This window comes from Callospermophilus lateralis, chromosome 16 (assembly GCF_048772815.1).
Source record: "Callospermophilus lateralis isolate mCalLat2 chromosome 16, mCalLat2.hap1, whole genome shotgun sequence".
Lineage (NCBI taxonomy): Eukaryota > Metazoa > Chordata > Mammalia > Rodentia > Sciuridae > Callospermophilus > Callospermophilus lateralis.
The window spans coordinates 34685111-34700395 of NC_135320.1; the positions used below are offsets into that span (position 1 = coordinate 34685111).

Here is a 15285-nt window from a genome sequence, read left to right on the forward strand (position 1 = left end):
TTATCCATTCAACATTTACTGAGAACCTACTAATCCCCAGGTACTCAGTTATATCCAGAGACAATAGTAAATAAACTAATAAATAATAAATCACAGATATGAAGAATTTTGCAGAGAAGGGAATTATTAGTGTTGGACGGGAGGGCTATTTTTTTTTTCTTTCTTTCCTTTAATGATTCTTCCATTAGTCCATTTTTTTTTAATATTTTTTTTATTGTTGGTTGTTCAAAACATTACATAGTTCTTGATATATCATATTTCACACTTTGATTCAAGTGGGTTATTTTTGTATTCAGTGGTAGGAAAGACCTTACTGAAAGAATAACACTCCAAAAAGGATCAGAATGTAAAAAGGAGTCTTCCAGGTATGTGAGAAGAGCATTCAAAGCAGAGGAAACAACCTGGGCAAGGGCCCTGGGGCAGGAATACTAAGGTCATTAATAGGCTATAAAGATAAGAGTACCTGAGTGAGGTTAAGGCCCCTTAGCTATAGCAGGAATTCTGGATTATACTTAAAAAAGGGAAGCCACAGTAGAATTGTGAGAGAAAGGATATTTGACTTTTGTTTGAACTTAATAGGTTGAAAGAAGACAAGGGGCACAAGCAGAAAAACCATTTATAAAGCTGATGGTATAATTCAGGCAAGGGATGATGATTATCTATATCAGAGAATAATTCAAGAGGGAACAAAAGTAGATTTCTAAAAAACCAAAATCAAAAAAAAAATTTTTTTGTGGGCATGGGTGGGGGGATTTCTGGGATTAAACCCAGAGGTGCTTAAACAGTGAGCCACATCCCCAGTCATTTTTATTTTGAGACAAGGGCTTGCTACGTTGCTTAGGGCCCTGCTAAATCACTAAGGCTGGTCTCAAATTTATAATCCTCCCATTTCAGCCTCCCCAGTAGCTGGGATTATAGGCGTGTGATACCATGTCCGCTGGTTATATTTTGAAGATAGAACTGCCGTGATTTGCTGACGGTCTATGACATAGGATGAATCCAAGATTTCTAGTTGAGCAAATGAAGAATGAAGTTGCTATGTACCAACATGGAGAATACTACAAAAAACAGGTTCAGGAAAGATAAAAAATAAATTTCATATATGCTTACTCTTCTGCTAATCTACTTTTGTCTAAACCACACATTGATTTTTTTTTTTTTTTTTTTTTTTGGTACTGGGGGTTGAACTCAGGGGAGCTTTTACCACTGAGCCAAATACCCAGCCCTATTTTGTATTTCATTTAGAGACAGGGTCTTACTGAGTGGCTTAGTGCCTTAGTTCTGAGGCTGGCTTTGAACTCCCCCATCCTCTTGCCTCAGCCTCCCAAGCTGATGGGATTATAGACATGCGCCACCAAACCCTAGCTGATTTTTGTACAGTATAACTTTTTTAAGTAATGAAACAGGACAGGACTTCAGATCTTTTGATTCCAGATCCTGCTTTATTTCTAATAAAGTTTTTTTTACAATGGCAACTAAATCAAATTAAAGTCTATTCTCAGAATTATAAACAACTCAAAGACATGTACTATTTGTTGGTGATATAACATTACACTCACAGGGCTGGGGGTATAGCTCAGTGGTAGAGCAGTGGCCTAGCATATGCGAGGCACTAGGTTTGTTCCCAAAACCATCAAAGAAACCCCCCAAACCACTTGGAAGCCTCACAGATAAAAGACTATCAAATGAGGGGTTTTGCTCCCTGCTCCAGTACTAAGGATGGAACCTAAGGCCTTACACAGAAAGACAAGCACTCTGCCACTGAGCTTTATCCCTAGCACCTTTTAGAGTAAATTTTTAAACACCTGACAAACATGAGCAAGTATTCTGCAGATAATATTCATAATGAGGAAGACAGTTGATATGAAGATGCAATAAAATTCATCTGATAACTGCTCAATTTAGGTAAATACTAAGCAAAATGTATTTTCAGAAAGATACTGGATCATCCCACTTTTAAAACTCTCCTTAATAATAAAGATTTTCTTTAAATTGAAAATATGTACCATTATAATTTTATTCACTGCATAAGTATACACATAAAGAATCTCTTTTTAAAATTTGATTCATAGGGCTAGTGGTGTAGCTCAGTGATATGAGTGTTGGTCTACCATGAGCAGGCTCTGGGTTCAATACTCAGCACTACAAATTAATAAAAATTTTATTCACAGAGTAACCTTGTATATTAAAAACCCTATGAAATAGTTCCTCTCATTTCCTCCAGATTTAATTTTTTTGGTTTTATATTGCTGGAGATTGAGCCTCAAGTGTGCTAGGCAAGTGTTCTACCATTGAGCCACAAACCCAGTCCTCCTTTCCTAGCTACAGATACTATTAAACAGCATTTTAGTAAGGACTTAATTTTTAATTAAAAGGTTAATTATCCTAATGATTTCTCTATAATGCCACACTTATTAAAATGTTCATTATCTACAACTTCATAGCATCAGTCGAATTCAGAGTTTGATATCACTACTCAGTTACTATGTAATTTCAAATAAACCACTTACTTAAATAAGTAATGACTTACTGGACAGAAATCACAGTGTATGTCTCTATAGAACGAAATCAAGTTATCTGAAATTCCCTTTTACAATGTAGTAATAAGAATTCATAGGGGAAAAAAATAAATATAAAAATATTTGAAAAAACTCAAAGTTTGGCAAACACGTAAGTCAAGAAAAAAAGCAACTTTTGGGAATATATATATAAATGTAAATTATAAGTTACTTCTTAACAGGTATTCAACTTTAATAGAACTGCTTAATAAATTCCCCTGAAATAGAATTTAAAATACAGAATTTGTGAGTCAGAAGTATTCCTTTTAAGTGTCAAGTGATGGACAACTGTTTACTATATGTACACTTAAGGGACAGAGGGAAACTTTTTTTTTTTTTTTTTGCTTTCATGAAATCTATAGCCAGTGGAGAAGATATTTGAAAAGTTAAATAAATAAACACTTTTCATACCAAAATAAAAGATCTCATAAAGTGATAATTGAGTAAAAGCAAGAGTACAAAATCAACTGCTTTGAGGTAAGAAGATTACTACTATTTTGTTTACATATGGTCTACTATCTACTTACATTTAGCATTCAAAGACCATCCTCAATTCTTTCTATGCTTTTTCCCTTGGCTCCTACTTCAACAGCTCTCAGGGGGGCCTTATGACTAAAGAATCCAACAAACCTCAGATATTAAGATTCAAGTTCTCAATGCTTAATGAAACTCAGCATCCAAAATGACAAGTCAATTTTCTAACTTTTGATTCACTACATCCAATTACTTGGGTAAAGAACAACACAGAGCTGTGAATAACTCCAAATCATTATTTCTAAACCTTCTGACAATAAACACACATTTATACTCTATCTCCTGTTACTTAATCTCAATCTCCTTCCAACAATCTAATAAGCCCAGCTAGGTAAGAGGAAAAAAATGCAGAAAACTCACAAGTAATTCAATTTTAATTATTTCTCTCAAATATATCACTACTTTTTTAGAGTTAGCATCAATTCTTATTCAATGACTTTCCAAGATCTTAAGACATAACATAAGAAGAGTCTATATCTAAAATGAATAGCATCGAATTAGAAAAATATACCAGGTATACTTTAAAACTTCTAACTGAAGAGAAGTCTGAATGAAGCAGCTAAACTCTAAAATTGGAAAATACAACTAGACCTGGTGACATACACCTGTAATCCCATAAGACTCAGGAGGTTAAGGCAGGACGATCACAAGTTCAGGGTCACTGTGCCAAAATAAAATAAAAAAGGCTTGCCTAGCATACATGAGGCCATGAGTTCAATTACCAGCACTGAAAAAACTAATTAAAATTCACTTTAATAATTGCTTTTACAGTTGGGGATGGAAAATTTGTACCAAATAATCAGAAATTGTAAACTAGTACAACTAAAGATGTGTTACAAACTACTTTTCATGTAATATTTTAAGATTTCTAGAATTAACAAAAATTAAATGTAGATTCCTTTTACTCTTGCCAATTTTAAGTATCACCAAGAATTAAAAAATTATTTCTTTAGCCAGGTGCGGTGACTTTAATCCCAGTGACTCAGGAGGCTGAGGCAGGAGGATTGCAAGTTCAAAGCCAGCCTCAGTAAATTAGCAAGACCCTATCTCAATAAATAAATACATTTTTAAAAAGGGCTGGGAATGTGACTCTGGGTTAAATCCCTGGCACACCCTGCCCCACATCAAAAAAAAACAAAGAATGGTTTCTTAGGCATGGTGATACACACCTGTAATTCCAGCAATTTGGCAGGCTGAGGCAAGACGACTGTAAGTTCAAGACCAGCCTCAGCAACTTAGCAAGGCCCTAGGCAATTTACCAAGAACCTGTCTCAAAATAAAAAATATAAAGCACTGAAGATGTAGTTGGGTGGTAAAGTCTCCCCTGAGTTCAAACCCCAAAACCAAAAAATAAAAATGAAAATAAAAAGAACTGGAGATATAGCTCAGTGGCAAAGGATCCCTGGGTTCAACTTCCAACTTAAAAAAAAAAAAAAAAGGAATGCTTTTTTGCCAGGTGCAGTGGCACATGCCTATAAACCTAGTGACTCAAAGGCTGAGGTAAGAAGATCACAAGGGCAAGGTTATCCTCTTCAATTTAGTGAGACTCTGCCTCAAAATAAATAAAGGACTGGGGATGTAGCTCAGTGATAAAATACCCAAGATTCAAGCCCTAGTATAAATAAATAAGAATGGTTTCTTGGGCTGGGGTTTTGGTTCAGTGGTGGACCCTTTGCTTAGAACGTCCAAGGCCCTGGGTTAGATCCTCAGCATCACATAAAGATAAATAAATAAAATAAAGGTATTGTATCCAACTACAACTAAAAAGCACATATTTTAAAAGAAAAAGAAAAAAGAATGGTTCTTTGGCAATGTGACTCTATTCTAGGAAGAAATAGAAGGAAAAAAAATCAGGAAAGAATGCCTCTAGGAGCCCAAATAAGTGGGGAAATCATTACCTTGAACTGCAAATTAAAGATTTTTAGTCATATAACAGAGCTTCCCTAACCTTGTAAGTGTAGTAGAATATCGATCACCCACCACTGGTCACAGAGTTGTCTAGCCAGGTGCTTCTAGGCTTCAATAACCTCATCCACCTTAGTGTACTACTAAAAAAAACTTTCCTAAATGTGGCATAACCTGAAAGATTGAGAAGCACTGACAGACTACCTTAAAGTAGCTACAATTTCAATTCTAAAATACATACTCACCAGTAAAAAAATTGTTTATCCTTACTTGATTTTACTGCATTGATCCTAAAGATTAATTTCATTTATCAAGTAATCAAATCCCACATTATATTTGTATAATATGGCATGTTTTTAAAAAAAATTTTTTTAGTTGTCAATGGATCTTTTATTTATTTATATGTGGTGCTAAGGATGGAATTCAGGGCCTCACACATGCTAGGCAAGCACTCTATCACTGAGCCACAACTCTAGTCCCAATATGGCAAGTTTTAAAAATACAATTCCTCCAGCAGGGCATGGTAGTGCACACCTGTAATCCTAGCAACTTGGGAGGCTGATGCAGGATTGCAAATTCCAGGCCAGACTCAGCAACTTGCCAAGGCTCCAAGCAATTTAGTAAGACTGTGTCATAAAATAAAAAAAGAAGCCCTTGCAGCTTTATAAGTAACCTTTTCTTTACTTCTTCAGCAGCAGTAATATCCTAATGTAAAATGTTAAAAATTTACAGGCCAGGGATGCAGCTCCAAGGTAGAATGCTTGTCAAGCATGCTCGAGGCCCTGGATTCTAGCACCAGTTCTGGTGGAAAAAAGCTTTTTAAATAAGGGCATCAGCAGAGCAGCATTCTGTGTTATAGCATACTTTTTCCCAACCAAAATCACTCAAATACTGACTTTCTAACTTCCTTCCATGATTCTTCTCCTCAACACTATCACTTTCTAATTTACAATTAACTTAAATATTTTGTTCTGAGGTAGTACTTAAGGCACAGGAAAATGCACTATTGCAATGTCGAATATTTTTTTCACTGCTTAAGTCACCAAGTAAAAGTTAAGACTATTGGCATCTCTCTTAAAAACAAATCTGCCTTCCAAATACTTGAAATATAAACCTAACCAGGTATCCCTGTTCTCATATCAAATATAGTCACAAAGCAGGTGTAGTGGCAATTGCTTATAATCCCAATACTCTAGAGGTTGAGGCAGGAGGATTACAAATTCCAGGTGAGTCCACCCTGGCTAATTTATTTAGATCCTGCCTCAAAATAAATTAAAAAGAGCTTGAGACAAAGTTCAAGCAGTAGAGTATTTGCCAGGTTATGGGTTCAATCATCCCTAGGATTCTCACAAGTATATATTTAGATCTTAATTTTTAGTCTTAAATAATGTTTTTATCTTAATACAAATAATGTTCAGCTGGTCATAACAAATAATGTTTTAATCTCAATACAGATAAAAATCTTAAAGCGGTAATATAGCCATCTACTACTGTTCAACTGGTGTTCCACAGTTCCTTTTTAGGCCTCAAATGACGAAACTTCTCCAACATCTCAGGGGAGGTTAGTGTGAAATATAATGTTTCCTGAAATTGTTCCTTGTTTTTCTCTGCACCACTTCGTGACATCTCTTCAACTAGTAATGTTTTGCGCAATTTTATTGTTCTTCAGGAAAGGCCAAAGAGAAGCAAAGGTAAAGAGAATATCATAAAGAATACGTAGAAATAGGACAGACAACATAAAAGCACAGAAGTAAATATGAAGCAAAAATTATATGTATTGAATAAAAGAGGAAGAAAATGAAGAAAGAAAAACACTTTTAGCATAGGGGAAAAAATGGAGAGGACAGACACTTGCTTATTCTTCTAAAAACAAAAGCAAGAAAATCCTTTTAGTAAAAATGTATTCTCTTTCTTAAGAGGATGGTATTAAAACTCTAAACGGCATTCAGCTGACACTCCTAAGGAGAGTTGTACCTTCTCTTCTCACGTGTTTCAAATACCGCTAGTCTTATTTGTGAATTAAATGCAGAATAGATAATGCAGGAAAAACTACAACTGTGGTTGCCATCTTTGCCTGAAAAAACAAACTCCCTGGACTGGGGCGCGTGGGGGGGGGGGGGACGCCGGGGGACAAATTAAGTTGGAAAGCCAGAAGACCAGTCAGGTAGATAACAAACGTCTTCCACCAAATTAAGGTTCCATTTAAAGGTGTGGGGAAGAAGGGCAAAGAGCTACTCCCTTACCGCGACCGTAAGGGTGGGGCATTGTGGGGGGGAAAAAAAAAATCAGAGGGCGAGTTATCTCTAGAGGTTTAAGGCGGCTAGTGACCAACCTCCAGAGCTCGCACCTTAGGTGACAAATGATGTACGTGGCCTAGGAGTTTATTCAGAAGGCTGGGGGGCGGGGGGCTGCTGCTGCAGGATTGCTCACGAGTGCCGAGCTAACAGAAGAAGGTACCCACCGGGCAAATGATTAAGAGTCAAAGGGAAGAGAAAGAAGGGGCCGAGCAGTTTGGGAGGCTGAGCAGAGGCCGCTAAACGCCTTCTCTGGGAACGCCTTTTCAAGCTCCCCCACACTCAACTCAGCCCCTCTGAGGGCCGCCCCTGCCCGGGCGACAACGGCGGGCGCAGCTGCTTCCGCCAGGCCGGGCACGGAGGAAGAAAAGGCATCCCCGGAGCTGACAGAAAGGACAGCCGCGGCACTCTATGAGTGCAGGGCGGCGATTCCAAGACCACCATCGCGGAGCCAACACCAAACTTCGCCCTTTCTTCCTCCTAAGCCTTCTTTATCCCCCAACTTCCCGGCCGGCTGGTGTCCGCTTCGACCGACCGAAACACCGCCCCCCCCCCCCCCCCGCGCCCTTCCTCTCGCCGCCTCTCACCCCTCCACGACGCCCTGAAGCTAAGAGAAGACCAGTCATTTGGACGGCTCCGGAGCCCGCCCTTGGGTCCCGGAGTCTCAGACGCCGCCCCCGCCCGAACGCTCACACCCTTTCGGCAGCTCCCTCACCCGCCCAGATGCAGCAAACTCTTCTCACCTGCATTGACGCCATGATGGAACCATCCCCCAAAGGCCAGCGAGGCCAGAGACGCAGGGGGCGGAGCTGCCGTGCTCGCGTCACGCCGCGGGGGCCTAACATCTCGGGCGCGGGGGGCGGGGCCTCTGATGGGAAGGGAATGGCGCAAGGGGATTGGCTGGCGTGCAAGGGCGCCCGGGGGAGGGGCAGGGGCGCGGCAAAAGGAGCTGTGGGTACCCCGGATCCCAGCCCGCCCCTGGCCCACCCGCTACCCTAGTGAGTTAAGAGTCGCCGCTCCACTTTTGACCCGAACATAGTTAGTTTTTCCGTCTGTACTGCGAGATCCTGATGCGTCTGGATCCATGCGGTTTATTTCTATTTCATTTTGTTCTTCCAACTATAAGGTGTGTTTACAGATTTTAATTTTCGGGTGTGTTTTTCACACCAAGCCCACTTTGATAGTTTTATCCCTCGGGACCAGAAAAAACTTCCGGGGCTTCTTTCTGTTCCACGCGGACTTGGAAACCTCATATTCCTTATTTGGGAAAGAGACCCACTTTTCCTTGTACAACGGGATGATAATTGAGAGCAGAACGACACTGGTATTTTAAAGGCATGGGCTTTTATATTTGTAGATATGAAACTTGTCTGAAAAGAGAGATTTTTAAAGTTTTTCTTTGATTTTTGATTTCCGCTCCCTTATGCCAAGGAAACTTCATGTGTATCATAAATAGGTGTTAATGGCATTCTAAATTTTAGAGATTTTACCCCAGGCATGGTTTTTTTTTAAAAAAATATACCAGCTTCACGTTATAATATACACATATCTTTTATCATATCCAGGTGTCTTTAGCCTTTTTAGTAGTGGGCAGTTTGGTGGTGGAAAGTTTGGTGGCCCACCACAAACTACAGATGAATTTGGGTAGGCAAAGCTGAGCATAGAGAATCCTAAGAATTGCACCAGTTCTGCCAACATTTATAAAAAGCCACATTTTTAAAAGCTCTTCCAGTACTGAAGATGTCATTGGTTTATAAAAGGACAGTGGAAACCAAAATCTTGCACCTCATGCTCTATCTCTTAAAAAAAAAAAAAAAATCAAGGTGGCTAACACACTGGGTAGAAGCTTTTACTTTACCAGAAGGAAAGCTTAAAATCTGTCGTATCTGCATATCTGTCATTTTATTCATTTGGCTTCTTTTTAGACATTTCTCTAAGATATAAATACAGGCAATGTAGGATATCATTCTTCACACTCTTAAGATAGATCATTATGTTCTCTGGGAACATCCATAATGTGAAATGTGTTCAAAAAGGAAAAAGATGTGAAATGTGTTCAAAAAGGAAAAAGATCTTTAAAATATGCCAGTTATTCCATGGTATAATATTAGACACACTGTTCTTCCTCACTAGAGAAGTTATATTGGTATACTCTTCCTCTCTGAATTGCAGTCTTTGCCAGAAATGAACTGATTTCCCTTTTTTTGTACACAATGACTGTCCTTGAGGAAATTTGAATGCTTTTGGCAACCAGAAATCAACCAGAAGCATACCAAATGTTAGTCCAGTTGTGTTGTCAACATTACATCAGTGAGTAAAACCCATATATCCCAATGAAAGAGGTAAGATTAGGAAAAAGTTTCTAGATATTTTTTTTCTTTTAAGGATCTTCATCCCTATAAACTCAGAAAATTGTTCCATAAGATGAAGCTTACCATCCTAAGAGTTACTTTGCTTAAAAGTTGATTCTACCTAAAGGAGTAAGTGACACCAGATGATCCCACAAACAAAGCATTATGGCATCATCAGAGCAAATAGCCTGCCAGGACAGATGCTAAGAAGAAAGAAAAGTGGTTGCAGGAATTCTGACATTGCTCACAGTAAAACTAATGTTTGGTCCCTTGGGTTTCATATATATTGAAAGGATCTTTATAGGAGGAAAAAGTCAATTATCAGTCATGAATGAAATACTAAACAGCACAAAATTACCTATATTTTTCACTCTTTCATTAAAATATAATAGAGGGGTGGGAATGTAGTCCAATATTAAAGCACATTCCTAGCATATTCAAGGTCCTGGGCTTGAGCCTCAGCTCCAAAATAAAAATATGTAATAGATCCTGGCATACTTGGGAACTAAAGTAGTAACTTTTGGATAGTGTAGAGGTATATTATTATGTTAACTAAGCATGAACTGTTATATCTGAAACAGTTGCAAGCTGTAGTGGCAAATGCCTATAATCCAAGGCTGGGGAGGTTGAGGCAGGAGGACTACAAGTTCATGACCAGCCTCAGCAACTTAGCGAAACCTTGTCTCAAAATTAAAAATAAAAAGGTCTGGAGATGTAGCTTAGTGGCAAAACACCCCGGTTCAATCCCTGGTTCCCAAATAAATAAATCACTTGAGCGTGCAACATGAAGACTAGGTTCACATCACATTTCTTTACAGAGTGGGCTTGTGATCAAATAGGCAAATGTTAAAATGTCAGACAATTTCAGAAGTGGAAGAGAAAGTGAATTGCTCACAAACTGTATAGAAGTCACATCGATAGAAATCACTTTGGAAAACATTTCAACAATAATGAAGTTAAAGTTTTCCATATCTTTACAGAATAATCTTAACAGCATCATTTGTGGTAAAAGATTCTTAAATATTAAATGCAATAGGTTAAGCTCTTTTGGATTCTGTTTCAAACTGTAAAAAAGATATTTTTGAGACAACTGGAGAAAATGAAACAGAATGGATCTTAAATGATACTAATGAATTGTTATATTATATTTGATAATGGTATTTTTTGAAATTTCCACAGTAAGACAAGCAGATTGAGATGAGGCAATTCTTCCTCATTTTACCAAATGCCCCAACTTCCATTTCTAGTAAGAAGTAAAATCAGGACATATATAAGCTGTGTATGTGTCTGAGGAAAGGCCTGAGACATGGAGGACAAAATTAGCCACTGGACTTGATAGTCAAAAGGAGGAAATATGTGAAACTAAGAACACTGAAGGATCCACAGAAGGACCACTGGAAATAAATCCTACTTAAATAAATAAATAAATCCTATTTAAATAAATAAAAGAAAGAAAGAAACGAACAAATACTGGAGCTGGGTGTGGTAGCACATGCTTAAGATACCAGCTACTTGGGAGGATGAAGCACAAGGATCACAAATTTCAAGCCAGCCTCAGCAATTTAGCGAGACCCTACCTCAAAATAAAAAGGATTAGGGATGTAGCTCAGTGCTAAAGCACTCCTGGGTTTAATCCCCAGTACTGAAAAAACAAAAAGTAAACAAACAAAAAACAAATGGACCATAGGGCAATTGCTGCAATATTGATAATGTAATTTGATTAGTGGATGCTTTTGTTCTAGTGATTCACTAGATTGGAAAGTTAGGAGCAGTTCTGTGAGGATTTCCTTGTAGGAACATCCCAACTACTCAGGAGACAGAGGCAAGAGGATTACAAGTTTGAAGCCAGCCCAGGTCTCAAAATAAAAATAAAACAAGGAGAGCTGGGGATGTAGCTCAGTAGTAGAGCACTTGCCAAGCATGTGTGAGGTGTGAGGTCCTGGGTCTCAACACACACACACAGTCCCTTGCTTGAGTCTGTATCTCTATAGAGTAGTTTGTTCCTCGTGGCTGATCTCACTAGAGAAATGAAGGCAGTTCAGCAACCAATAACTTGATTATTGGATGTTTGAAAAGGCACTAAATAAATATTTTGAAGTTTATATTCTTACCCTATTTCTGTTGTTAGCAAGCTTGAGCAAGGATCCTAATCTCTCTGGGTTTATTTCCTTATCAAAATTTTGCAAGCCAGACTGCATGACCTTTTCAGTTTCATCCAGATTGCAAATTCTATTCATCTAGTAAAAGAAATTAAAAATTATAATGAGTTGTCAAAAATGTAATGTTAAAAGTCTAAGATAAAAATGCAATAGGAATTTTGTTCTATTTTAAGTTTAAAAATCACTTTTCTAAATATATTAAGGAAATAACTTGGCTTTATTGTAATTTATGCAGAAATACTTAGGGCTTTAGCTAATTTTTCATTCTTATGTCATCTAGTTAAAGTATATGCAGGATTTCATTTCATGAAATAGCAAAAACTACATAATCACAATTTAGAGAGATACTTTTAAAAAAGCATATTTACAAAGCAAAATGCATTATTGTAAAAAAAATTTTGAACTCAACCCAGTCATTTCACATGACTCTCCTAATAAAGGACAGAGAAAATAAAGTAACAATGATTTGCATAGGTGGCTTATTTTGTGGGACTGGTTTGTAGACAAAATTGTGAATTAGGAAAACTTTCACAGATGTTCCCAATAAAACCATCATGAATTTTTAGAAATATCATAAGTTGAAAATACGTCTAATATACTAACCTAATAAATATTAGAACTTAGCCAATTCCACCTTATATATGCTCAGAACACTTACATTAGCCCATAACTGGTCAAAATCACCTAACACAAATTCTATTTCATAATAAAGTATTGAATATCTCATTTATTAAACACTGCACTGAAAGTTTAAAAAAAACAACGGTTGTGTAAGTATAGAAGGCACAGACAGGTATATTGTGAAAATAATGGGATGCAAAAGCACAAAACACAAAATCCAAAAATGCTAACAAGGCAAAATATGTCTCAAAAAATAAAGGAGGGTTGGGGTTGTGGCTCAGTGGTACAGCGCTTGCCTAGCATGAGTGAGGCACTGGGTTCAATTCCCAGCACCATATATAAATAAATAAATAAAAATAAAGGTCCTCGGGCTGGGGATGTGGCTCAAACGGTAGTGTGCTTGTCTGGCATGCGTGTGGCCCGGGTTTGATCTGGAGCACCACATACAAAGAAAGATGTTGTGTCCGCCGAAAACTAAAAAATAAATATTAAAAAATTCTCTCTCTCTCTCTCTCTCTCTCTCTCTCTCTCTCTCTCTCTCTCTCTTTAAAAAAAATAAAAAATAATAAAGGTCCTCAACAACTAAAAAAATAGGAGGATGGTGGGTTCAAAGCCAGCCTCAGCAATGGTAAGGCACTAAGCAACTCAGTGAGACCCTGTCTCTAAATCATATACAAAATAGGGCTGGAGATGTGGCTCAGTGGTTGAGTGCTCCTCAGTTCAATCCCCCATAACAAAAAAATAAAGGATTGGGGATATAGCTCAATGCTAAGCTCACCTGGGTACTACAAAACAAACAAACAAAAAACAGTCAAAATACAAAAGGACCATGGGACAATTGCTGCAATATTGACACTGTAATTTGATTTATGGATGCTCCCAGAGACCTAACATCCTTCCACTGAACTTATCTCCTTATCTCCCTAAGGCTTCCACCTCCCAATAATGCCACCATCTGAGGACAGAGGCTTCCTGAAAGGCTGTATGTTGTGCGAGCAGCTCAGAACTGGGAACCAATGAATTGAGTACTTGCCTTGATCCTTACCAAGAGTAATCTATAAGTTATTTAACTGTACCTGTGGCGCAGGTACCAACCATCCAGAATAGAGGCTGCTCATTGCTGGGTTAAAGTCCTGGTCCTGGAAACTCTGGTAGGTGGACCAGGGATCTTTAGTTAGATCATAGGGAGTCCAGGAGGTTTCAAAGGCTGTGGAAGAAGGTTCTTTTGGAGGATTGAGGGCAACCACTATTTACTAATTTCTAAGAAGTATTTGATGTTTTCTTTTTGGTGGAATAGGACTATTCTAAAACTAGATTGTGCTGGTGGTTATCCAACTGTATAAACTGACTAGGAAGTATTGAACTATACACTTACAATGGGTGAAATTTATGATGTTTAAATTACAACTCAATGAAGCTGTTTAAAAAAAGAATCTGGGGTAGGAAAGATGGTGGAATGAGATGGACATCACTACCCTAGGTATATATATGATTGCATGAATGGTGCGTCTCTACATCATTGTACAACTAGAGAGTTGAAATGTTACACTCCATTTGTGTATGATGAATTGAAATGCATCCTGCTGTCATGTACGATTAAGTAGAACACATTTTAAAAAATAATAAATTAAGAAAAAAGAGTCTGAGATATAGCTCAGTGGTAAAGCACTTGCTTAATATGTGCAAGGCCCTGGATTGGATTCCCAGCAATGCAAGAAAGAGAGCAGGGAGAGAGAGATGAATAGGCCTCAGGTGCAGTAGTGTGCACCTGCAGTCCCTGCTAATTGGGAGGCTGAGGCAGGAAGATTACTAGAGCCCAGAAGTTTAAGGCCAGTCTGGGCAGCATAGGAAGACCCTGTTCCTTCCTTCCTTCCTTGGAATTGAACCCAGGGGCACTTGACCACTGAGCCACATCCCTAGCCCTTTTTTGTTTCTTTTAAATTTTTAGTTGTAGATGGACACAACATCTTTATTTATTTTTATGTGGTGCTGAGGATCGAACTCAGTGCTTCACACATGCTAGGCAAGCACTTTGCTACTGAGCTACAACCCCCAGCTCCTTTTTTATTTTTTATTTTAAACAGGGTCTTGCTAAGTTGCTTAGGGTCTCAAACTTGAAATCCTCCTTTCTTAGCCACTGAAGCCACTGGGATTACAGATGTGCACCACTATGCCCAGCCAAGATCCTATTTCTTTTTTTTATTTATTTTAATTTGTTATATATGACAGCAGAATACATTACAATTATATTACACATATAGAACACAATTTTCATATTTCTGGTTGTACACAAAGTAGAGTCACATCATTCATGTCTTCATACATGTACTTAGGGTAATGATGTCCTTCTCATTCCACTGGCTTTCCTACCCCTCTGCCCTCTCTCTTCCCCTCCTTCCCTTCGCCCTATCTAGAATTCATCTTAAAAAAATAAAGAGGGGCTGAGGTTGTGGCTTAGTGTTAGAGTGCTTGCCTCACATGCATGAGGCCCTGAGTTCAATTCTCAGCACCACATTAAAATAAATAAATTTAAAAAATAAAGATATTGTGTCCATCTACAACTAAAAAAAATGTTAAAAAAATAAAAAAAGGAAGAAAAAAGATTAACAAAATTGCAAAAAGAGAGAGGCATTTAAATATTTTAACATACATATCCCAATTAATACTGACTGGCCTTCAGTCTGGCTTTGCTGTTGGTGTTATAGTTGGTCAGGTATCTTCCTGGGTATAGATTTCTTCATTTATAAAATGGGGAGTTCTGGGCATGGTGGCACATGCTTGTAATTCCAGTGACTTGGGAGGCTGAGGTAAGAGAATCACAAGTTTGTGGTCCTAAGCAACTTTGCAAGACCCTATCTCAAAA

The 15285-nt window shown here is 38.0% G+C and overlaps 1 protein-coding gene across 1 annotated transcript in view; it reads right to left on the minus strand.

Moving 5' to 3' along the window:
- Ube2w (ubiquitin conjugating enzyme E2 W) overlaps positions 1 to 8111 on the minus strand; it is a 61211-nt gene extending 53100 nt beyond the window's left edge. Inside the window, exon 1 of the mRNA XM_076835813.1 lies at positions 8035 to 8111. Within this exon, the coding sequence (XP_076691928.1) occupies positions 8035 to 8049 (15 nt within the window). The 5' untranslated portion in view covers positions 8050 to 8111. The remainder of the gene's footprint in view (positions 1 to 8034) is intronic.
- Between the last annotated feature and the right edge of the window lie 7174 nt (positions 8112 to 15285).